The following is a 26,956-nucleotide window of genomic DNA, read 5'->3' as shown; positions in this document are numbered from 1 at the left end:
GACGGTTGTTTGTAATGTAATGTTGTATAATGTAATTTATCTTATCTTATCTTATCTTATTAAAGGCTTAAAGGAATTATCCTTTAAATGCCTTATACAATAGTTTATAATTACAGAATCTCATATAGCTTGTATTGTATCATTTACAGACAGTTTTACACAACTTTGAATGTCAGGAAAAATGTATCAATCGAAAAATACAATCATAGACTACTGGTAATTGAAAACTGGTCAAGATCGAATGAATCATAAATGTACAAAGTTTTTAGTACAATGAAATATTAATGTGATTTTAATTTAGTGTAATATAATGTGATGTGCTGTGATGTGATGTGCTGTGATGTGATGTGATATGTATATGTGATGTGATGTGATGTGATGATTGATATGTGATGTGTGATGTGATATGTGATGTGATGTGATGTGATGTGATATGTGATGTGTGATGTGATGTGATGTGATATGTGATGTGATGTGATATGTGATGTGATGATGTGATGTGATATGTGATGTGATATGTGATGTGATGTGATATGTGATGTGATATGATATGTGATGTGATGTGATATGTGATGTGATGTGATGATGTGATATGTGATGTGATGTGATGTGATGTGATGTGAATGTGATGTGATGTGATGTGATGTGATATGTGATGTGATGTGATATGTGATGTGATGTGATATGTGATGTGATGTATATGTGATGTGATGTGATATATGTGATGTGATGTGATGTGATGTGATGAGATGAGATGAGATGAGATGAGATGAGATGAATGGATGGATGAGATATGATGAATGAGATGAGATGAGATGAATGAATGAGATGAGATGAGATGAGATGAGATGAGATGAGATGAGATGAGATGAGATGGATGAGATGAGATGAAGATGAATGAGATGAGATGAGATGAGATGAGATGAGATGAGATGAGATGAGTGAGATGTGATGTGATGATGATGTGATGTAGTGTAATGTGATGTGATGTAGTGTAATGTGATGTGATGTAGTGTAATGTGATGTGATGTAGTGTAATGTGATGTGATGTAGTGTAATGTGATGTGATGTAGTGTAATGTGATGTGATGTAGTGTAATGTGATGTGATGTAGTGTAATGTGATGTGATGTAGTGTAATGTGATGTGATGTAGTGTAATGTGATGTGATGTAGTGTAATGTGATGTGATGTAGTGTAATGTGATGTGATGTAGTGTAATGTGATGTGATGTAGTGTAATGTGATGTGATGTAGTGTAATGTGATGTGATGTAGTGTAATGTGATGTGATGTAGTGTAATGTGATGTGATGTAGTGTATGTGATGTGATGTAGTGTAATGTGATGTGATGTAGTGTAATGTGATGTGATGTAGTGTAATGTGATGTGATGTAGTGTAATGTGATGTGATGTAGTGTTATGTGATGTGATGTAGTGTAATGTATGTGATGTAGTGTAATGTGATGTGATGTAGTGTAATGTGATGTGATGTAGTGTAATGTGATGTGATGTAGTGTAATGTGATGTGATGTAGTGTTATGTGATGTGATGTAGTGTAATGTGATGTGATGTAGTGTAATGTGATGTGATGTAGTGTAATGTGATGTGATGTAGTGTAATGTGATGTGATGTAGTGTAATGTGATGTGATGTAGTGTTATGTGATGTGATGTAGTGTAATGTGATGTGATGTAGTGTAATGTGATGTGATGTAGTGTAATGTGATGTGATTTATTGTAATGTGATGTGATGTAGTGTAATGTAATGTAATTGGTAATATATATAGTGCCAGTATCCATTTACAATGCTGAATGGCGTTGTATGGTGGCAATCCAAAAACAAATATTTATTTCTTTGTTTATTTATTTATCTATTTATTATAAACATGTTTATTGAATTCTTATATATTTCTTGTATTTATTTATATATTTATTTTTTATTTTATTTATTTATTAAATATTTGTTTGAACATCTTGCTCTCACAGGAAAGATAGAAGGCAAAAAGAATAAAGGTAGACCAAGAAAAACATATTTGAATAGTTTGAACAGCTGGGTGACAAAGAAAGAGAAGAGTAATATTAGTCTTCTGAGGTTATCTGATCAGAGAGATGAATGGGGTACCATGATCACCAATGTCTGGCACAGACTTGGTACTTGAAGAAGAATAATTAAATAGTTGATCAATATTAATGAATTAGTTTATTAATTTACTTAATTTTATTTTATTTACTTATTTTTCTTTCCCATCATCCCCTCTCACAGGCAATCATTTAACGTTCAAAGAGCTACGCAAGCAGTACATGCGACTTTGCTTGCTGAGGGCCATCGCCAAGCTGTTCCAGCGTCAAGACGTGTTGCGTCAGATCCTGTCCCAGACTATCCCTTTGGATGCCCTGGGCCCCGACTCTCCCACCCTGGGATGTGAGGATGAAGGGGGATGCGGGGACAGTCCGGCTAGAATTACCCTGCTGCAGCTATTATTGGCCACAGCTACACAGCCGTCACCTCTCAAGGCTGTCTTTGGATTGGAGGAAATGGAGGTAAGGGTTGATGGTAATAGTAATAATAATAATAATAATAATGATGATGATAATGATAATAATAATAATAATAATAATAATAATAATAATAATAATAATAATAAATAATAATAATAATGATAATGATAATAATAATAATAATAATGATAATAATAATAATAATAATAATAATAATAATAATAATAATAATAATAATAATAAATTCCCTTTATTTATCCTCCAAGGGTCTATTTTGCGGCTATGTGGTCTTGTGGTATGACACTCGCTTTTGGAAGGTCCTGGGTTCGAGGCCCGCTCAACACGTAGTTGAGCCCTTGGAAAAGGCTCTTTACTCACATTCTCTCACCATACTCAGGTGTAAAATGAGTACCTGACCATTAACATTGTTATCTATGTCGGAAAAAAAATTATAATATCGCCTAACAGGCATCATGGCTCGTTCTACAGAAAACAATGGTGGATAAAAAAAACTTTCTACCGTTATGGGGATTGAACTCGGGACATTTTGTTAACAATAATTTATTCTCTGGGGTCCCAATAGCTCAGTTGGTAGATTGCTCGCTTCACACACAAAGGGACCTGGATTGATGTAGGGTAAAGTGGAGATTTTTTTTCTGATCCCTTATCCACCCAGCAGTGATCGGGTAACCTGGTATAGTACTTTGCCATAGACTAGTGTCCTATTCAAAGGGTAGCATACAATTGCCAGACCTGCCTAGTGCTACGAAAAATGAGTAGAAATACGGAATTTTTGGCTCCAGCTACAGAACTGCATACGCCAATAAATCTTGTTGAAAAGGAAAGTTTAGTTTCTTAGTATATTTTTACATTTCTGTGCATTTGCATATATTATATATATGTATACATTGTCGCCATAGATTCTCAACTTTGTGTTTATACATTTTCATGCATGCCATGTCTGTAAACGAATTTCCTTTTTTTTGGATGAATAAAGTATATCTTATCTTATCTTATCTTATCTTATCTTATCTTAGATCCTATATTCAGGACTTTGGAGCATTTTTTTTTTTTTATCATGCTGACAAATTATTTATTTCTAAAGTGATTTTAAGTGACTTTTTATTTTTTCCCCTTGGAAACTAAGAATTTTTGACATTCCAAATAGGCAGCTCTGAATTGCATTGATGTTATAGGAACTGGGGTAAATTGACTCCAGGAGCCTTATGGCCCTTAAAGACTATTCTTATTTTATGTTGTTATTGACACAAATATGTGCTCCACTCTCTTTTCTGCATTTATCCTAAATAATGTTTCATTTTGACTGTAAAATTTCAATCTTCTATTTCTCTATGTTCTGATATCTTTCTTTGAAAGCTTTAAGATTAAAATTGTAAAAATTAGAATTGAATGCACAATATTCTTTTTATTGAATCATCTTGTTTAATAACTAACAAAAGTATTGCTTTTTAAATAATATTCTTGCTTTAATGTTGTTCTCTTCTTCTCGTCCTTCTCTCTTCCTCCCCACCCCCCCCCTACTCCCCACCCCTCCCTATATTCACTATTTATATTCCAGGGTGCATCCTTGGCCACCTGCCAACATTTGATGTCAGAACTGGGTCAGCAATCATCGGACATCGATGCCGAAGATGACGGCAGCTCGGACGAGGAGGAAGAGGACAATAACGTCGTATTGAGGCAAACAAGCCTAGGGGGACTGGCCAGCGGAGGAGCTGCCGCCCTGTCAAACATCAACATAGCCGCCGGTTACAACCCACCTCCCCACTCGTCCATCGTGGCTCGCTTACAGAAAGTGCGAAAGGTCAAAGCCTCTCAACCCCTGCCGTCTCCTATTGTCGTACAGCTGATGGAGATGGGCTTCCCCAGGAAGAGGGTGGAAGCTGGTGTCAAGGCATTAGGTTTGTTCCCTTAAAACCTGCCTGTTTAGATATTAGCCAGACAGTTTGTGTGTGTGTGTGTGTGTGTGTGTGTGTATTAATTTTTTATTTTAAAGCTAATTTAATTTTTGAGATCTTGATAGTTAAGTTGGTAGATCACTCGCTTCATATGCAAAGAGGCTGAGATCGATCCCCAGTGAAATCGAGATATTTTTCTAACCCCCTCCTCTCTCCCCTGTCCAGTCCACACAGCAGTGATTGGGTAGTAGCTGGGTCCAAACAAAACACGGCGTTGTGGACTACAATCAAAGTACCATGTTGTGTCAGTGTTTGATTCTCTGCCAATTGTCACTCATACGGAAGAAGGAGAGAGGGGGTGGGGGATGGGGGATTCAAACAAACAACATATAGTAATGTGGAATTTTATCAGTGTTATGCAAGTCAAGGTGATTCTATGCTTATCATATCACTCATTTTGGAGGGGATGGGATATAGTGGGCAAAGAAACCAACCAAACAAAACAAAACAAAACAATACAAATTGTAATACAGACTCCAATCAATGTCTTATGCATGTTAATGTGATACTAGGCTGCTAGAAGCTGTGGACTGTAAAGAGTGATAAACAAAAATGAATATAATAGCTTCAAAAAAAGAACAAAATACCAAACACAGAATGATTCAGGCTCAAAACCCTTCTTCAGCCAACAACATAAAACAATAAAGACATAAATACATTACTAAATGTTCAGCTTCTCTGTAGAAAAATTGTGGAAAGTAGAAGAAAGTAGAAGACCTACAAAATATTTCTGTCGTCTGTCTGGAATTTAGTAATGCATTTATGCCTTTATTGTTTTTTGTTGTTGGCTGAAGAAGGGTTTTGAGCCCGAAACATCCCATGTTTGGTATTTTGTTCTTTTTCGAAGCTGTTATGTTCATTTTTGTTTATTACTGTTATGCATGTTGATTCGATTCCCGAGTGACTGAGCTGTAGGTAAATTTTTTTAAAAACTTGAGCTTTTATATAGCGCACTATCCACGTAACATGTAGAACGAGACATGACGCCGTTTGGCAATATTACAATTTTTTCATCAGAGATAACGCTGTTGACGGTTAGATACTCATTTTACACCTGAGTATGGTGAGAGAATGTGAGTAAAGAGCCTTTTTCAAGGACTCAACTATGCGCTGAACGAGGCTCGAACTCAGGACCTTCCGATCTTTAAGCGAGAGTCATACCACTAGACAACATAGCTGCATAAATAGAATTGATAGAAGATGATAAGTATTGGTTTTTATCAACCCAGGAGGAAATCTGTTACCGGGCAGCGACAACCCTACAGTGGAGGCCCTGGTCAGTTGGCTTCTGGAACATCCGCCATCGGGACCAGAGGAGGAAGACTCGGACTTGGAGATGGCCTCGTCAGAGGAAGACTTTTCTGACACGGATTCGTTCTCCGAAGAGGAATATGAAACCTTCAATGTGAGTTGTTTTCTGTTTGAGTATTTTTGGTTATGCAGCATTGAAAGGATATTCGTCGTCTTCTCTATGTTTTTTTTTTGTTGAACAACATTGTTGTTTTTTTTTTTTGTTGTTAGTTGTTGATCAACATTGTTGTTGTTGTTCGTTGTTTGTTTTGATCAACTTTGTTGTTGTCGTTATTTTTGTTTTTGTTGATCAACGTTGCTGTTGTTGTTTTTGATGTTTTTGTCAGCATCATTTATTTTATCATTGATCAAAATTATGATCATTGTTGTTATTGTTGTTGTTGTTGTTGTTTGTTGTTGTCGTCGTCATCATTGTGGTTGCTATTACTGTTAATTGCTTTTCTTTTGTACAACGTTCTATTTTCTTTATTATTGTATTTTTTTCACTTCTCCTCTTTTGTAAGAAAAATTAGATAGTACGAACTAAGCTTGACTCAAGAGCCATTTTCTTCTTCCTCTTCTTATTAATTGACACACCCATTTAGACGGTGACTCACTGTCAATTTGCATTTTCAAAAAAAAACCCCCAAAAAAGCAGAATAAAATATGGAAGGAAGAAAAAATAAGAAAAGAACATTTTTTATACACTTTTGGGCACTTTCCTGTTAGTGGAAAGTTGTACAAATTTTTAAAGATCTCAGCATTGATACTAGCATTTGACCTTTAAGTTGAAGGTTTAACTCCAATATAAGTGATACAAGTTTGGCTCTTTTAAAGATTGCTTAACTCTCTCCTTGCTGGCCATTTTCGGGATTTTCTCAAAAACTTCACACCAATCCAACACAAAAATAGATTTATTTTTTTTTCCACTCAAACACAAAAACAGTTCAGGCTATAGACATGATTTATTTCCACAGCAAAACGAGCTCTACAACATAGAGTTAAGTTTTTATAGCTATAACAAAAAAAAAAAATTCTTTAAAGTTTATGAAGTATGAATGAAATTAGATTGAGAAAAATTTTGGTGGTTTTGTAACAAATGTAATGATTTTTCTTATGGTTGGTAAGGAGAGGGTTTAAAACTTTTACTGTTTTCACTATATTTAGTTGTAAAATCAGTGCCTGTCTCATCTTACATGTTCAGTTTTGCTGCTGGCTTGGCACTCCTGGTAAAGCGCTTTGAACACATTTAGTAAGTATTGGGTTATATTAAAAAGTTCACTTTTTTAAATATATATCGTATAATATATATATAATATATATATATATAATTTTACCCAGACACCTGTCTCAGCACCTGAACCTGTGTCCATGCCAAGCACCCTGGGGTCAGAGTTCAAGAAGCGCAGTGACTTTGTCAACTCGGATGACTACGCCATGTATGTGAGATCCAAGATACAGCTGGGGATGATGGTGCGCTGTTGTCGCACTTATGAGGAGGTGCATCAGGGAGACATTGGGAAAGTTACCAAGGTGGGTGTATGCACATAGATATGAAATACAAGATGCATATTGAACATTATACCATTCTTTCATCTCTTTGTATTTATTAAACAAGTTATTTATATCTTTGTATTTATTAAACGAGTTATTTTTGTCATGCTCAATAACACAACTCTCTGTATTTATTAAACGAGTTATTTTTATTGTGCTTGCGAATTGGGGGTTAATTATCTTACCCAAGGAAAAAAAATGAAAGTGCCAGAAGCGGGGCTGGAACCCAGACCTTCTGGGTCACAGTGCAGTGATTCACTTGGCTCTTCGTCCCCCCCCCCACTTAAGTCCAATACTATTCTTTACATTGAGACTAGGGAAGTGTAGCTCACTTTATTTTGCAGTGCTGCACTATGACTGATGCCTGGGCTATTCCAGTCTTCCCTCGGGATAGAACGTAAAGGCAAAGGGATTTTATTTTTATTTATTTATTTATTTATTTATTTATTTATTTATTTATTTATTTATTTATTTATTTATTTATTTATTTATTTATTTATTTATTTATTTATTTTCATTTATTGATTGAATACAGTTGGATCAAGATGGCCTCCATGAGTTAAACATCCAGGCTTATTGGCAGCGCAAGGGAGGCAACTACTGGGTACGATACATCCACGTAGAAATCCTGGGATTCACCAACACTGCTCTAGGTAAGATTGCTTCAAAAATTTATTGCTTCCTTGTAGATTGACATTTGGCTTGTGACCCATGGGTTGCACTGGGTGGGGATCCTGACCTCCCATAGCGGGCAGGGAGGTACATACTGTGTCTTCTATCCCCTTATATCTGTTTTCCAACATGCTTTCTGTCTTTGTCTCGGAATGAGATTACTTGGTTTTGTCCTGGCACTGGCCGGAGTCCTAGCTGGGAGGGAAACAGTCAAATGCATAATTATTGTTTTGGGAGGTGATATTTTTTTCCTTGTAAATCATCTCTCTGTTATGTATTATTATTTTTATTTTGAATGTATAATGTAAGCATTTGAGTGTGTTCCTCTTTGTTGGGATTTGTGCTAGTGTCTGGATGAGACTTGTAGGTGATTTCAAACTAAGTACATTGGTAGTATGCTCTTGGAATCTACATCTGATCCCTATTTGTTCTCAGTTCCCCTTTGTCTTACTTTTTCTTGGGTTCTTTAATTGTAATTCTAGAACTTTTCACTATCCCATTTTCTTCCTTTTTACTGGCGCTGATATAACCTAAATGTGTTGCAAGCGCCGTAAAACCCTTAAAAACAAACAAAAACAAACATGGGTTGCACAGTCGAGTCCTTGGGGATTTAGATCGCTCATTTGGTAGAGAACTCACTCTATATTCAAAGGGACTGGGATCAATCCTAGGTGAAGCCAAAATTTTTCTGACCCTTCCCCCTTGTCCACCCAGCAGTGATTGGGTAGCTGGGTCCCTTAGATGTGATTATTTATTTATTTATTTATTTATTTATTTATTTATTTATTTATTTATTTATTTATTTATTTTGATTGCAGAGAGTCCTCAGAGTATAAAAGTGGGAGACAAAGTGAGAGTGAAGCCATCTGTGGCCAAACCAACTTACAAATGGGGTTCTGTCACTCACTCCAGCGTGGGTATTGTCTCTGGTAAGTTGTCTCTAGATTGAATCAAGGTTTCATCAAATGAAAATAAATGAAAAATAAAGATGAACATTTATATAGAGGCTTTCTAAGGATTTACCCTGTTCAATGTCAATTATTCCCTGGGCAATTATGTTAATTATTCCTTTGCATGTTGAAAAATAATAATGATAATTAAATATGTAAATGAATTAATAATAAATAAAATAAATAAATAAATAAATAAATGAATAAATAATAAATAAAATAAATAAATAAATAAATAAATGAATAAATAATAAATAAATAAATAAATGAATAAATAATAAATAAATATATAAATAAATAAATGAACTTTATTCATTCATAAGGAAATTGGTTTTACTTATATAACGTCTCACACCAAAGTCTAAAAGCGTATCTAGTGGATTTCGTGCTATATGAAAGCTCAAGTTTCTTTCTCACATCATTTCCTCTTCACCAGCCACAATTCCCAATGGCCGTGACGTGACTGTAGACTTTCCAGAACAATCTCACTGGACTGGAGTCATTTCCGAGATGGAGTTGGTGCCCAGTACTCACCCTGAAATCTCGTAAGTTTGATGTGTAGAAAGTGATATACAAATATAAATATAACGGTCTCACCGTGCTCTCATCTCCCATTTGTCTGTAGTGTTTCATTCATCACGTTTTGTTGACAAAGGGGAAACCAGAAATGTCCGCATCATCTGTCTTTATTAATTAAATAGAAGCTTCCATACGTATAGATATTATGAAGTTGACATCACTCAGGTCTTTGTTATTGCTTTTTGCCATCCGCGTTTTTTGAGTAATTCTCGCTAAACTGTTAACCAAATTATAAACGTTCAAGCTTACACATAGTTTTGTGTGTTGGTCCGTTATACTTCTGGATGGCAAGGTTGTGAGTTTCTTAGCCAAGCTCATACTATCTATTGTTATTCAAGCAGCAACATTTGTATTTAAGGTATTTTAAGGGAAACCAGATATAAAATACAATGCAGGTTTTGTATTCATCCCATAAGCTTGAGACAAATTACTTGGCCCTTAGACTATTTTTGAAAATCCTCAAATGTTGCTTTGTGAATCAGGATATGAGCTGACTCATATGCGGCTATCTGTGCGGCTATGTGGTCTTGTGGTATGACACTCGCTTTCGGATCGGAAGGTCCTGGGTTCGAGCCTCTCTTGGCGCATAGTTGAGTCCTTGGAAAAGGCTCTTTACTCACATTCTCGCACCGTACTCAGGTGTAAAATGAGTACCTGGCCATTAACAGCGTTGCCTTTGTCCGAAAAATTTTAATATCGCCTAACATGCGTCATGTCCCGTCCTACATGTTAAATGTTGCTGTTGATCAGGGACCCCTTGTAAAATGCTTTGAGCATATTTAGTGGATATTGCGCTATATAAAAGCTCATTTTCTTTCTTTTTTTCTTTCATCTGCATTAGAAGATGTGTTCAAATTAGGCAAAATCCTGAGACATGCATCATTGTTTTTATATGGGAGTGAAAGTTACTGTCAGATATTTTTGGTTTTAAAGATATTTTTATTACCTTTTTTATATCGCATCAACTTTTCCTTTTAAAATTGATTTCCAGTTTGGTCAATTTACAAAAAGTTAAATGGTTTGAGTTGCCAAATTGACTGGTTACACTATTGGTTTTTATTTTGGTATTTAAAAAAAAAAATGATTTATGGTTAAGTGTTTAATTTTGTCCTTGACATTTGCTTTTAGATGCTTCAACTGTTTCATGAATCCCTTGACTGGTCCAAGATTCAACTGTCAGGCATGCGAGAACTTTGACCTTTGTGAGAACTGCTTCAAGATTTGTAAAGCTCACAAACATCCCTTCAACCGCATACAGGAACCAGGTACGCTTAACACAAACTCAAATTTGATTGCAGGTCAAGTGATGACTATTTTGAAGAACATCCTCAAAATTCAGGCTAAATCAGAGTTTGAAGAATGTTGGGATCAATTATGTAATAAGAAATGAAGTGAGTAGAAAGTGCCAGAAGACAATATAGAGTAAAAAACTTTGCAGCGATGGGGGCTCGAACCCGCAACCTTACTGGTATGACAACTCCAGGAGTGGTGGATTGCTTCGACTGTAGAGCTACCCTCTCCAGGCCAGGCAGAGTTGTCGTACCAGTAAGGTCGCGGGTTCTAACCCCCATCGCCATGAAGTATTTTATTCTCGATTGTCATCTGGCACTTTTCTACTCACTTCATTTCTTTTTATTATCAATATAAGTGCCTGCTCCGCTCACTTTTCTACTCACTTCATTTCTTTTTATTATCAATATAAGTGCCTGCTCCGCTCACTTTTCTACTCACTTCATTTCTTTTTATTATCAATATAAGTGCCTGCTCCGCTCACTTTTCTATTCACTTCATTTCTTTTTATTATCAATATAAGTGCCTGCTCCGCTCACTTTTCTATTCACTTCATTTCTTTTTATTATCAATATAAGTGCCTGCTCCGCTCACTTTTCTACTCACTTCATTTCTTTTTATTATCAATATAAGTGCCTGCTCCGCTCACTTTTCTACTCACTTATTCTTTTATATCAATATAAGTGCCTGCTCCGCTCACTTTTCTATTCACTTCATTTCTTTTTATTATCAATATAAGTGCCTGCTCCGCTCACTTTTCTACTCACTTCATTTCTTTTTATTATCAATATAAGTGCCTGCTCCGCTCACTTTTCTACTCACTTCATTTCTTTTTATTATCAATATAAGTGCCTGCTCCGCTCACTTTTCTACTCACTTCATTTCTTTTTATTATCAATATAAGTGCCTGCTCCGCTCACTTTTCTACTCTCTTCATTTCTTTTTATTATCAATATAAGTGCCTGCTCCGCTCACTTTTCTACTCACTTCATTTCTTTTTATTATCAATATAAGTGCCTGTTCCGCTCACTTTTCTACTCACTTCATTTCTTTTTATTATCAATATAAGTGCCTGCTCCGCTCACTTTTCTACTCACTTCATTTCTTTTTATTATCAATATAAGTGCCTGCTCCGCTCACTTTTCTACTCACTTCATTTCTTTTTATTATCAATATAAGTGCCTGCTCCGCTCACTTTTCTATTCACTTCATTTCTTTTTATTATCAATATAAGTGCCTGCTCCGCTCACTTTTCTACTCACTTCATTTCTTTTTATTATCAATATAAGTGCCTGCTCCGCTCACTTTTCTACTCACTTCATTTCTTTTTATTATCAATATAAGTGCCTGCTCCGCTCACTTTTCTACTCACTTCATTTCTTTTTATTATCAATATAAGTGCCTGCTCCGCTCACTTTTCTACTCACTTCATTTCTTTTTATTATCAATATAAGTGCCTGCTCCGCTCACTTTTCTACTCACTTCATTTCTTTTTATTATCAATATAAGTGCCTGCTCCGCTCACTTTTCTGGATCAAATATGTAGAAGTTTTTACTTTTCAGGGGGCTCCCGATAGCTCAGTTGGTAGAGTACTTGCTTCACATGCAAGTGCAGTCGAGATTTTTTTCTGACTAGGTTTTGAACATATCTTGTAATCATTTGAGTGTATTCCTCTTAGTGGGATCTTGTACTGAATATCTGGATGAGTATTATTGGTGATTTCAAACTAGACCGATAGTGTGCTTTTGGAATCTACATCTGTTCCCTATTTGAACCTTTCATTTTTTGTCATACTTTTTCTTTGGTGCTTAAATTGTAGTTCTATAATTTTTTGACGATCCCATTTCCATCCATTTTACTGGTGCTGATATGACCTGAATGTGTCACTAGTGTGTAAAAACCTTTAAAAACTCATCCAATGTTGTAACGGATTTCAGGAAGTGATCCGGTCTTTGCTGGCAAGCCAGGGAAACCCAGTCGAGTGGAATCCAGCACGTCAAAGAGTTCCACAGTCAACAAGTGGCACGCCTGTGTGAGAAACGTCATGGTGTCATCCAGGGAAGAACAGTCCCATAACTTGTACGACGGACAGGGACACTTTTGGCAGAGTCATGGAACACAGGGAAAAGTAAGTCTGGCTGTTGTGGTCTTATGGTATGACACTCTCTTTCGGATCGGAAGGTCGTGGGTTCAAGCCTCGCACGGCTCATAGTTGAGTTGGTCCTTGGAAAAGGCTCTTTACTCACATTCTCTCATCCAGGGAGAACAGTCCCATAACTTGTACAACGGACAGGGACACTTTTGGCAGAGTCATGGAACACAGGGAAAAGTAAGTCTGGCTGTTGTGGTCTTATGGTATGACACTCTCTTTCGGATCGGAAGGTCGTGGGTTCAAGCCTTGCTCGGCACATAGTTGAGTTGGTCCTTGGAAAAGGCTCTTTACTCACATTCTCTCATCCAGGGAGAACAGTCCCATAACTTGTACGACGGACAGGGACACTTTTGGCAGAGTCATGGAACACAGGGAAAAGTAAGTCTGGCTTTTGTGGGGAGGGGGAGGGGGGAGGGTCCTGATTGGTATAGCACTCGCTTCACATGCAAAGATTTTTTTCCTGACCCTTCTGTCCATCCATCTGTGATTGGGTAACTGGGTCTGTTGCATCGGATGGAAAGTACTTTGCGATAGACCATGGGCCTGTGTGAGGAACGTCATGGTGTCATCCAGAGAAGAACAGTCCCATAACTTGTACGACGGACAGGGACACTTTTGGCAGAGTCATGGAACACAGGGAAAAGTAAGTTTGGCTGTTGTGGTCTTATGGTATGACACTCTCTTTCGGATCGGAAGGTCGTGGGTTCAAGCCTCGCACGGCACATAGTTGAGTTGGCCTTGGAAAAGGCTCTTTACTCACATTTTCTCACCATACTCAGGTGTCAAATGAGTACCTGGCCGTTAACAGCGTTGTCTCTGTCGGAAAAAAAAAGTAACATTGGGTGGTGGGGGGTCTAATAACTTAATATGCAATGAGACTGAGATTTGACCTCGGTGAAGAGGAGATTTTTTTCCTGACCCTCCTGTCCACCCAATCATCTGTGATTGGGTAGCTGGGTCTGTTAGATTGGATGGAAAGTACTTTGTGATAGACAAGGTCCTATCCAAAGCGTAGCAAGCAATTTCTATTAGCTTTTAGATACTGGGATTAACTTCAGCACCATGGGCCTCATCCTTCTGAAAGACTACTTTCAGATTTTCTCACCCTTCAGGGATGCCATTTTCCTGGCTAAAGCTGATACACTGGCTTTTGAGTATTTTCCAGCTGACCTTATTCGGCGTTCATGAGTTGATTTTTAAAAAAAAGATGCTAGCATTAGTTGTTTAAAGGCAACAGTTGACTCTCTCCTCATTTTTAGAATTTCCCCCAAAAATCACACCCACCCAACACAAAAATTGACTTTTCTTACTCAAACAAAAAAAGTAACTAGTGCATTCTATACAAAATGTTGTTCAGTAAAATGAGCTCTACAACACGTTTTTTAGTATTTAAAGTTTCACCAAAACATTTGTTTAAATTTTGTAATGTCCACGAAAAATCAGACTGAGAAAATTGTTGGTTGCATCTAACAAATGTGACGATTTTCCTATGGTTGTTGAGGAGAGGGTTAAGGAGAAGCTAGATGGAGATGTATCCTTTTGTGTGATAAAAGAGTGGTAGCATTTGATGCAAAGAAGCTTTGCACGAAATATTTTCATATGTGCTCTTGACGAGAACAATTTTCAGACTCTTGGAAATTTTAGCCAAGGTCAATGCTGTTATAGTTCCCTAACAAAGCTGTTTTGAGTATATACAGTCGACACTAAATATAACTTGCTTTTAAAATATTTGATTGATCTATTTTTAGCATTGGATCTGTTTGGAGATGCTTTGGAGATGTTTGAGTACATATTGTGGACATTGTTCAAAATATAACTTTCATTAAAAATATTTGATTGATCTATTTTTAGCATTGGATCCGTTTGGAGATGCAGCCGGAGATGGTGATATCCAGACTGACCATGCGTGTGGACCCAGCAGACGCCAGTTACATCCCTGCCATCATTGTGATGAGTGGAGGAGATTCCGTCACTTCCCTGAAGGAGTTGAGGACAGTCCATGTCCCCGTGGATGAACAGGAAGTCACTCTCCTGTCCGATATGACTGAGGTATGGGGACGGTGTGGGTGGGAAGAGTGGATATAAAAATAATATGCGATTTCAACAGTTTTCTTGTCAAGGCCTACTATAAAAAATTTCAAGTTTAGATAAATTAATTTATCGTCATAAAAATGAAGAAAGTTGATGCCACTCTGCAATTGTTATTGTATTTAGGCCACCAGCTGGGTCATTAGTTTTCCGTCATGACCCTGTATTAGACTATAAAAAGTAATGAATAGAAATGTATATAACAGCTTTTAAAAAAAAAAAGACCAAAATGCCAAAACGGAATGTTTCAGGCTCAAAATCCTTCTTCAGCCAATGCCAAAAACAATAAAAACATAAATACACCACTTAAATTTGAGACAGATGGCAGATAAATTCTTGACATGACTTGTCCATACGTTTAAGGATCTTGAAATCAAGATTTTAAAATTTCTGAATTTAAATTTAATTTTACCAACAGCACCCAATTTTTTGTTTTTCAATTTGGCACTTATATTTGTCAAAGTAGAGACAGAATATTAAACAAAATATAATTTGGAAATAAGAGTTGAGTGTTATCATTGAATTTCTTTGAATTACTTCAAATTCAATTGAATATTAAATATGATCATTATTATTTTACATCGGGGGTCCCGATAGCTCAGTTGGCAGAGCACTGGCTTCACAATAAAAGGGACCAACATCGATCCCGGGTGCGGTCGAGATTTTTTTTTTCTCCAACCCCCACGTTCACTCAGCAGTGAGTGGGTAGCTGGGTCTATAAGATCTGGTGGAAAGTACTTTGCGATAGACTAGCGTCCTATCCAAAGGGTAGCAAGCCATTGTTATTGTCCGTTTCATGCTATAGAAACAGGGATAAACTCCAGCTCCACGGGCCTAATGGCTCTGATGGCTTACTTTTTTCTTCTTTTTACATTGATATACCGAGCTTTCATATGTCGGGTCTCAGTGTTCTTTGAAATCTGTAATTGTAAGAGTATCATTAATAATAATAATAATAATAATAATAATAATAATAATAATAATAATAATAATAATAATAATAATAAATGGCATTTATATAGCGCTTTAACCCGTTGTCACAGGCTCTAAGCGCTTTACAGTGATATAAAACAAAACATGTTACAGTTCATAAAATCTCATTCTCTCCCATCAGTTTTACAACATGATTGAGATAAGCATCAAGCAGTGTCGCAGCAGTGGCATCGACTGTAAGATCCATGGACTCTCCATCTCAGCCAGGCACAAAACAGACGAAGACGATTTAGCCTCGACATTTTCCATCCTGGCTCAAGATAAAGAGGGCATGGAGATGGCTGAGGAGGAGCAAAATCGAAACGTTGCAGGGCCGAATGCTGGTAGTCGCAATGTGAGCAAGAAGGGAAAATCGTCCTCCTCTAAAGATATCCAGACGTATGTATTTGTGTGGGGTCTGAATGATAAAGACCAGCTTGGTGGACCCAAGGGATCCAAGGTGAATAGAAACATATTTGTGTCAGTGCATGACATAATCAGTCGGAAGGTGAAAATTTTGGATTTGAATTTTTCTTCATTTTCTGAAAGAATATGCTCCCCAAAGCATTTAAATCTTTATTTTAAGTAAATTGGGTGATTTTTCATGAAATTTTGGTCAGATGTATGGGAAAGGTATCCAGCAACTTTTCTCAAATGTCATACTTTTTCAACTTGACTAGCTGTAAAATATTTACAAGTGAAATTAAGCTTTCAATTTCCTGAAGATGTACAAAATGGGTTGATTTAATCGTTTATGACTAGAACTCATTTTTTTATAAAAATTGACCTTCTAACTAAACTTGGCAATATTTCAGTTCAAACTTTTTCACCATCCGACTGATTTTGTCATTCAAATAACATTTGTGAGCAGTACTGCCAACTTTTCGTAAATTTTTAAGATTTTTAAATGCATATTATTAAGCATTTTCATTCATTGTATGCTTTTTACTGAACACCCTCTCCATAAATTTACTTTATTTCCATATTTGACAAAATGTGATATTTTGTAACTTTACATATTTGCGTTTTGTTGTTTGTCTCCTGACAAAGGCCAAGGGCCGAAACGTTGTTTGTTTTGTGTTGTTCCCATTATATATGAGTCACATCTACTCACTTTATCTTTCTTTCCATTACTGAAGATTACCTAACTGAAGTCATGCCTTTTAGTTGATTTAAACACTTTGATTTGTTATATGACCGGAAAGTTTGTGTTGGGAGTTCAATCAAATATCTGGCTAGGTCATGTCTGATTTTCATGTTGATTCTGGAAGTCAATACTATTTATATCGTCTATGAAGGCTATTCAATAATTTAAGTATTAATTATAATATTGCTAGTATGTCTTGTTGCCCATCATAAGAATTTGACCTTGTCAGGATTGTACGCATTTTATTCAAAATCTTATTCATTTTTGCTCTTCATTGCACACATTTTTATGGGTAAGGATTGGCAGCACTGTTTGTGAGGCACACTAAGGAAATTGTCCACTTGTTATTTTTTTAATGGAAATTAAGTTATTGGTGGAGTGTAAGGGAGTAGACAAATTTCTACATTTTACCATTATGTAATGAAAATTTAAAAAAAGACAAACGCTTGAAATAGAATAGAGAGGTAATGACAAACGCTTGAAATAGAATAGAGAGGTAATGACAAACGCTTGAAATAGAATAGAGAGGTAATGACAAACGCTTGAAATAGAATAGAGAGGTAATGACAAACGCTTGAAATAGAATAGAGAGGTAATGACAAACGCTTGAAATAGAATAGAGAGGTAATGACAAACGCTTGAAATAGAATAGAGAGGTAATGACAAACGCTTGAATAGAATAGAGAGGTAATGACAAACGCTTGAAATAGAATAGAGAGGTAATGACAAACGCTTGAAATAGAATAGAGAGGTAATGACAAACGCTTGAAATAGAATAGAGAGGTAATGACAAACGCTTGAAATAGAATAGAGAGGTAATGACAAACGCTTGAAATAGAATAGAGAAGTAATGACAAACGCTTGAAATAGAATAGAGAGGTAATGACAAACGCTTGAAATAGAATAGAGAAGTAATGACAAACGCTTGAAATAGAATAGAGAGGTAATGACAAACGCTTGAAATAGAATAGAGAAGTAATGACAAACGCTTGAAATAGAATAGAGAGGTAATGACAAACGCTTGAAATAGAATAGAGAAGTAATGACAAACGCTTGAAATAGATATAGAGAAGTAATGACAAACGCTTGAAATAGAATAGAGAAGTAATGACAAACGCTTGAAATAGAATAGAGAAGTAATGACAAACGCTTGAAATAGAATAGAGAGGTAATGACAAACGCTTGAAATAGAATAGAGAAGTAATGACAAACGCTTGAAATAGACTAGAGAAGTAATGACAAACGCTTGAAATAGAATAGAGAGGTAATGACAAACGCTTGAAATAGAATAGAGAAGTAATGACAAACGCTTGAAATAGAATAGAGAAGTACGCCTCAAAAAGATGGTCCCTCGAAAAAGCAATGAACCAATTTTCTCAGCTCATGTCTGCGCCAGGTTATTTACGCTGTGATGTTTTGAAATTAGACATTTTAAAAATCAACAAATTCTTTCAAAATATTTAAGGTCTTGTAATTAAAAAACAACAATTAAAAATTGAAATTTTATGTGACCTTGACCCTGGGATTATGTTGTCTTTTAGGCGCACCGCTCCAGCAGTAAAAAAGAAAAAAGCATTTTTAAAATGTCCGATCTCCAAGTTATCAGTCTCTCTTGTTTTTGTTTCAACAGATCAAAATGCCAGTTCTGAATGAGGCTTTGTCTCGACTCAACTGTGTTCAGATTTCTGGAGGATCAAAGAGTCTTTTCTGTGGTAAGTAAGGAGGGTGAGGCTGTGAGATAATAAATGCTGGTTTTTATGGTATATTTGTGACCGATTGATTTAAACTGAAATGTGTGTGGGTGATTTAGATGCTAAATCTGAATTTATAGAGAAAGATATGACTTGTATGAATATGTTTTATTAGGAAAATAGATGCAGTTTCTTAAAATAATAAAAAGATAAATAAAATTCCCTTTCTTCATCCCATTGGGCAAATTTGTCTCTACGGTCTATTCCAAGGGAAGACTGGAATAACCCAGCCGTTAGCCGCAGTGCAGCGTCACAAATTGAGCTAGTTGAATTGCTCAAGGCCATACAGTGCAGTTGAACTTGGTACCTTTTGAAGCAAAGACCGTTTTGCTGAGCCACGCTGTCCCCTTGAAATGACTATTCGTCTTTTTTGTCATTTTTACTTAACAATCACTAACACTAGTTTACACATTTTGGTACAAAATAGTGATTGTACCGTAAAACCCTTAAAAACAGAAAAAACAAACATAATCCAAGTTTTGTATCTTTGGCTAAATAACAATGTGAAATTGAATGTAAGCTTCAATATAATAAACAAAAACAGATAATGTGGACGTTTCAGGTTTCCCCTTTAACAAAACAGGATGAATGAAACAATACAGACAAATGAGATAATATGTGATAATGGCGTTTCATTCATCCTGTTGATAAAGGGGAAACCCGAAACGTCCACATTATCTGTTTTCGTTTATTGAATTGAAGCTTACATTCAATTTCATATTGTTATTTATTTTTTTTGAGCTTCGAACAGCAACATTTTCATTATCTTTGGCTATGAAATCTATTTTTAGCATCTTGACATTTACATTTTTAGCCACATCTGTTCACTCTGAATTGTGATAACGTTTGATTTGACTTTTCCCCCTCCTCTAAACAGTGAGTCAAGATGGCAAGCTGTTTGCTTGTGTTGAAAGAACTAATGGTTCCCTGGCTGGCAACTCGTCTTTTTTGGTCACAATTACTTAACATCTTGGTACAAAATAGTGATTGTACTGTAAAACCCTTTTAAAAACAAACAAAAAAACCCCAACATAATCCAAGTTTTATATCTTTGGCTATAAAATAGATTTTTAGCACCTTGACATTTACATTTTTAGCCATATCCATGCACTATGAATTGTGATAATATGTTTGATTTAACTCCCCCCCCCCCCTCCCACTCTGAACAGTGAGTCAAGACGGCAAGCTGTTTGCCTGTGGTGAAGGAACGAACGGTCGGTTGGGCCTGGGTTCCCTGGCCGGCAACGTATGCATCCCCCGTCAGATTACGTCAATCAGCCAATATGTCATCAAGAAGGTGGCTGTCCATTCCGGAGGCCGTCACGCCCTGGCCCTGAGTGTTGATGGGAAGGTTTTTGCCTGGGGTGAGGGCGATGACGGCAAGCTGGGACTGTCCAGTAGAATGTAAGGGTTGGAATTGGACTGTTTGACACTTATTCTTTTTTTACCAGCAGACTTATGGCATGTGATAGAAACATACTAAACAAGTATTGCAGCTATGTAGTCTTATGGTATGACACTCGCTTTCGGATCGGAAGGTCCTGGGGTCGAGCCTCGCTTGGCGCAGAGTTGAGTCCTTGGAAAAGACTCTTTGCTCACATTCTCTCACCTTACTCAGGTGTAAAATGAGCACCTGGCCGTTAACAGCGTTGTTTCTGTCGAGAAAAAAAAAATTGCATTATCTCCTAACAGGCATCATGTCTCATTCTTTATGTTATGTGTTGCTGTTGGTCAGGGACCCTTTGTAAAGCGCTATGAGCACGTTTAGTGGATATTGCGCTATATAAAAGCTCAATTTCTCCAAGTTGATGTGGAGATAATCGGTAAAGGCAGTTATCTATTGGAATAAATTGTAATCGTAAAGTTGATAATAATAATGTAATTTATTTATATAGCGACTGTCCCACACAATATCGTTCTAGGCGAGTGAAGAATGAATTTGTATTAATGCACCTAATCCGGTAGTCAAAACAGCTATATAGACCTGCCCACACACACACACACACACACACACACACACACACACACACACACACACACACACACACACGCATACACACATTAAAGAACAGATCGAAATGATTTAATTAGTAAAAACATTAACAGTTCTTTTTAAATCCTATACAATTTTACAAATGTTGGAAGATTTTGTTATGAATTGTAAAGTATATGCTCATATGTTGTATGTTGATGTAGAAATTGTGAGATGCCCCGAGTGATTGAGACCCTGAAGTCCAAGCGTGTTCGTGACATTGCGTGTGGTAGTTCTCACAGTGCTGCCATCATGATTTAATTTGTAAAAACCTTAATTCTTTTAAAATTCTATACAATTTAGCAAATGTTGGAAGATTTTGTTATGAATTGTAAAGTATATGCCCATATGTTGTGTGTTGATGTAGAAATTGTGAAACGCCCCGAGTGATTGAGACCCTGAAGTCCAAGCGTGTTCGTGACATCGCCTGTGGTAGTTCTCACAGTGCTGCCATCATGATTTAATTTGTAAAAACCTTAATTCTTTTTAAATCCTATACAATTTAGCAAATGTTGGAAGATTTTGTCATGAATTGTAAAGTATATGCCCATATGTTGTGTGTTGATGTAGAAATTGTGAAACGCCCCGAGTGATTGAGACCCTGAAGTCCAAGCGTGTTCGTGACATCGCCTGTGGTAGTTCTCACAGTGCGGCCATCATATCAAATGGGGACTTGTACACCTGGGGCCTTGGGGATTATGGACGCCTAGGGCATGGAGATAACTCTACACAGCTCAAACCCAAACAGGTAACAGACAAGTTTTGCTTACCCTGTCATGTGTATAAATAAAAAATCTAATTTTTTATAAATATATTGTGGCTAACTTTGACTTTTATTGTATTTGTATTTTATGTGAGAAAAAAAAGACTTATTTTATTTTAAATTTTTTTTCATGTTTTGCTTTTTATTTTATTTTATATTTATTTATTTATTTATTTATTTTTGTTTTGTTTTGTTTTGTTTTTATTTTATCTTTTTATCTTAGTCATTATTTTTAATTTTAGATGTAATTTATACGTCTGTGCATTTCTTTTATTATTGGTTTTATTTTTTGTGCGGCTATGTGGTCTAGTGGTATGACACTCGCTTTCGGATCGGAAGGTCCTGGGTTCGACCCTTGCTTGGCGCATAGTTGAGTTCTTGGAGAAGGCTCTTTACTCACATTCTCTCACTGTACTCGGGTGTAAAATGAGTACCTGGCCGTTAACAGCATTGAATCTGTCCCAAAAAAATTGTAATATTGCCTAACAGGCGTCATGTCCCGTCCTACATGTTAAATGTTGCTGTTGGCCAGGGACCCCTTGTGAAGTGCTTTGAGCATGTGTAGTGGATATTGCCCTATATAAATGCTCAATTATTTTTTTTATATTCCATTTACTATATTGCTTTATAAAATATATATATATAATGTTTTTATAACGTTTAATTGAAGTTTGTAAAACCAATTTCCTTATGGATGAATAAAGTTTTTAATTTATTTATTTGTTTTATTGTATTGATCATGTTGTGCCTTTTGCTCTTGTCTCTTCTTAGGTTATGGCTCTTGCAGGCCAGCGAGTTGTTCAGGTTGCCTGCGGAAGCAGAGACGCCCAAACCCTGGCGTTGACAGACGAGGGAATCGTCTACTCCTGGGGTGATGGAGACTTTGGCAAACTGGGTCGGGGCGGCAGTGAAGGCTGTAACGTGCCCCACCAAGTGGACAGGCTGGCAGGTCAAGGGGTCATACAGATTGAATGCGGGGCTCAGTTTTCTCTGGCCCTCACCAAGCACGGACAGGTCTGGACATGGTAAGTGGACGTGAGAGAATCCTAGATTTTTTAATTGTAAAAAGTAACGAACAATAATGAATATAACAGCTTAAAAAAAAAAAGAATAAAATACCAAACATGGAAAGTTTTGGGCTCAAAACCCTTCTTCAGCCAACAACAAGGACAATGAAAACATAAAAACATTACTAAAAAATGAGATAGATGACAAATATATATTTGGCACATCCTTTCTGTAAGTGATAGGATATTGGAATGTAAACAAAAAGAAGCATTCTCTTGGTTTCTAATCATGTGCTTAGTGGTGAACCGAGTGAACACTTTCTCAACCCCCCCCCCCCCCCCACACACACACACACTCACACACACACACATCTCCTGTTTTGATTTTAACATTTTCTTCTTTTCAAGAAAGCATTACAGATTTCAATACTTACGTGTAGACAACATATATAAATGTTTTTGTCTATCATTTAACCAGGGGCAAGGGAGACTATTTCCGACTGGGTCACGGTACAGATGCCCATGTGAGAAAACCTCAACTGGTAGAAAGTCTGAAGGGAAAGAAAATAGTGCATGTCTCAGTTGGAGCCTTACACTGTCTGGCTGTTACAGACACAGGCCAGGTGAGTGATCAGTATTATAATGGGCTATGTCTCAGTTGGAGCCTTACACTGTCTGGCTGTTACAGACACAGGCCAGGTGAGTGATCAGTATTATATTGGGCTATGTCTCAGTTGGAGCCTTACACTGTCTGGCTGTTACAGACACAGGCCAGGTGAGTGATCAGTATTATATTGGGCTATGTCTCAGTTGGAGCCTTACACTGTCTGGCTGTTACAGACACAGGCCAGGTGAGTGATCAGTATTATATTGGGCTATGTCTCAGTTGGAGCCTTACACTGTCTGGCTGTTACAGACACAGGCCAGGTGAGTGATCAGTATTATATTGGGCTATGTCTCAGTTGGAGCCTTACACTGTCTGGCTGTTACAGACACGGGCCAGGTGAGTGATCAGTAATATATTGGGCTATGTCTCAGTTGGAGCCTTACACTGTCTGGCTGTTACAGACACAGGCCAGGTGAGTGATCAGTATTATATTGGGCTATGTCTCAGTTGGAGCCTTACACTGTCTGGCTGTTACAGACACAGGCCAGGTGAGTGATCAGTATTATATTGGGCTATGTCTCAGTTGGAGCCTTACACTGTCTGGCTGTTACAGACACAGGCCAGGTGAGTGATCAGTATTATATTGGGCTATGTCTCAGTTGGAGCCTTACACTGTCTGGCTGTTACAGACACAGGCCAGGTGAGTGATCAGTATTATATTGGGCTATGTCTCAGTTGGAGCCTTACACTGTCTGGCTGTTACAGACACAGGCCAGGTGAGTGATCAGTATTATATTGGGCTATGTCTCAGTTGGAGCCTTACACTGTCTGGCTGTTACAGACACAGGCCAGGTGAGTGATCAGTATTATATTGGGCTATGTCTCAGTTGGAGCCTTACACTGTCTGGCTGTTACAGACACAGGCCAGGTGAGTGATCAGTATTATATTGGGCTATGTCTCAGTTGGAGCCTTACACTGTCTGGCTGTTACAGACACAGGCCAGGTGAGTGATCAGTATTATATTGGGCTATGTCTCAGTTGGAGCCTTACACTGTCTGGCTGTTACAGACACAGGCCAGGTGAGTGATCAGTATTATATTGGGCTATGTCTCAGTTGGAGCCTTGCACTGGCTGTTACAGACACGGGCCAGGTGAGTGATCAGTATTATATTGGGCTATGTCTCAGTTGGAGCCTTACACTGTCTGGCTGTTACAGACACGGGCCAGGTGAGTGATCAGTATTATATTGGGCTATGTCTCAGTTGGAGCCTTACACTGTCTGGCTGTTACAGACACAGGCCAGGTGAGTGATCAGTATTATATTGGGCTATGTCTCAGTTGGAGCCTTACACTGTCTGGCTGTTACAGACACAGGCCAGGTGAGTGATCAGTATTATATTGGACTATGTCTCAGTTGGAGCCTTACACTGTCTGGCTGTTACAGACACAGGCCAGGTGAGTGATCAGTATTATATTGGACTATGTCTCAGTTGGAGCCTTACACTGTCTGGCTGTTACAGACACGGGCCAGGTGAGTGATCAGTATTATATTGGGCTATGTCTCAGTTGGAGCCTTACACTGTCTGGCTGTTACAGACACAGGCCAGGTGAGTGATCAGTATTATATTGGGCTATGTCTCAGTTGGAGCCTTACACTGTCTGGCTGTTACAGACACGGGCCAGGTGAGAGTGATCAGTATTATATTGGGCTATGTCTCAGTTGGAGCCTTACACTGTCTGGCTGTTACAGACACAGGCCAGGTGAGTGATCAGTATTATATTGGGCTATGTCTCAGTTGGAGCCTTACACTGTCTGGCTGTTACAGACACGGGCCAGGTGAGTGATCAGTATTATATTGGGCTATGTCTCAGTTGGAGCCTTACACTGTCTGGCTGTTACAGACACAGGCCAGGTGAGTGATCAGTATTATATTGGGCTATGTCTCAGTTGGAGCCTTACACTGTCTGGCTGTTACAGACACAGGCCAGGTGAGTGATCAGTATTATATTGGGCTATGTCTCAGTTGGAGCCTTACACTGTCTGGCTGTTACAGACACAGGCCAGGTGAGTGATCAGTATTATATTGGGCTATGTCTCAGTTGGAGCCTTACACTGTCTGGCTGTTACAGACACAGGCCAGGTGAGTGATCAGTATTATATTGGGCTATGTCTCAGTTGGAGCCTTACACTGTCTGGCTGTTACAGACACAGGCCAGGTGAGTGATCAGTATTATATTGGGCTATGTCTCAGTTGGAGCCTTATACTGTCTGGCTGTTACAGACACAGGCCAGGTGAGTGATCAGTATTATATTGGGCTATGTCTCAGTTGGAGCCTTACACTGTCTGGCTGTTACAGACACAGGCCAGGTGAGTGATCAGTATTATATTGGGCTATGTCTCAGTTGGAGCCTTACACTGTCTGGCTGTTACAGACACAGGCCAGGTGAGTGATCAGTATTATATTGGGCTATGTCTCAGTTGGAGCCTTACACTGTCTGGCTGTTACAGACACGGGCCAGGTGAGTGATCAGTATTATATTGGGCTATGTCTCAGTTGGAGCCTTACACTGTCTGGCTGTTACAGACACAGGCCAGGTGAGTGATCAGTATTATATTGGGCTATGTCTCAGTTGGAGCCTTACACTGTCTGGCTGTTACAGACACGGCCAGGTGAGTGATCAGTATTATATTGGGCTATGTCTCAGTTGGAGCCTTACACTGTCTGGCTGTTACAGACACGGGCCAGGTGAGTGATCAGTATTATATTGGGCTATGTCTCAGTTGGAGCCTTACACTGTCTGGCTGTTACAGACACAGGCCAGGTGAGTGATCAGTATTATATTGGGCTATGTCTCAGTTGGAGCCTTACACTGTCTGGCTGTTACAGACACAGGCCAGGTGAGTGATCAGTATTATATTGGGCTATGTCTCATGTTGGAGCCTTACACTGTCTGGCTGTTACAGACACAGGCCAGGTGAGTGATCAGTATTATATTGGGCTATGTCTCAGTTGGAGCCTTACACTGTCTGGCTGTTACAGACACAGGCCAGGTGAGTGATCAGTATTATATTGGGCTATGTCTCAGTTGGAGCCTTACACTGTCTGGCTGTTACAGACACAGGCCAGGTGAGTGATCAGTATTATATTGGGCTATGTCTCAGTTGGAGCCTTATACTGTCTGGCTGTTACAGACACAGGCCAGGTGAGTGATCAGTATTATATTGGGCTATGTCTCAGTTGGAGCCTTACACTGTCTGGCTGTTACAGACACAGGCCAGGTGAGTGATCAGTATTATATTGGGCTATGTCTCAGTTGGAGCCTTACACTGTCTGGCTGTTACAGACACAGCCAGGTGAGTGATCAGTATTATATTGGGCTATGTCTCAGTTGGAGCCTTACACTGTCTGGCTGTTACAGACACAGGCCAGGTGAGTGATCAGTATTATATTGGGCTATGTCTCAGTTGGAGCCTTACACTGTCTGCATGTTACAGACACAGGCCAGGTGAGTGATCAGTATTATATTGGGCTATGTCTCAGTTGGAGCCTTACACTGTCTGGCTGTTACAGACACGGGCCAGGTGAGTGATCAGTATTATATTGGGCTATGTCTCAGCTGGAGCC

At 38.0% G+C, this 26,956-nt stretch overlaps 1 protein-coding gene across 1 annotated transcript in view; it reads left to right on the top strand.

Annotated features, from left to right (window-relative positions):
- Positions 1–26,956, top strand: part of LOC144971662 (E3 ubiquitin-protein ligase HERC2-like) — a 177,195-nt gene that overhangs the window by 115,935 nt on the left and 34,304 nt on the right. Inside the window, 18 exon segments of the mRNA XM_078912736.1 lie at positions 2,259–2,536; positions 4,074–4,416; positions 5,703–5,878; positions 7,105–7,296; positions 7,853–7,970; positions 8,808–8,918; positions 9,376–9,484; positions 10,647–10,783; positions 12,747–12,988; positions 13,275–13,339; positions 13,496–13,604; positions 14,813–15,010; positions 16,164–16,481; positions 18,799–18,880; positions 20,089–20,323; positions 21,522–21,699; positions 22,486–22,739; positions 23,200–23,344. Of these exon segments, the coding sequence (XP_078768862.1) occupies positions 2,259–2,536; positions 4,074–4,416; positions 5,703–5,878; positions 7,105–7,296; positions 7,853–7,970; positions 8,808–8,918; positions 9,376–9,484; positions 10,647–10,783; positions 12,747–12,988; positions 13,275–13,339; positions 13,496–13,604; positions 14,813–15,010; positions 16,164–16,481; positions 18,799–18,880; positions 20,089–20,323; positions 21,522–21,699; positions 22,486–22,739; positions 23,200–23,344 (3,290 nt within the window).

The sequence above is a fragment of the Berghia stephanieae genome, chromosome 4 (assembly GCF_034508935.2).
Source record: "Berghia stephanieae isolate SIO BIC M18660-M18661 chromosome 4, UCSD_Bste_1.3, whole genome shotgun sequence".
Taxonomy (NCBI): Eukaryota; Metazoa; Mollusca; class Gastropoda; order Nudibranchia; family Aeolidiidae; genus Berghia; species Berghia stephanieae.
This window is presented reverse-complemented; position numbering and strand designations above follow the sequence as displayed.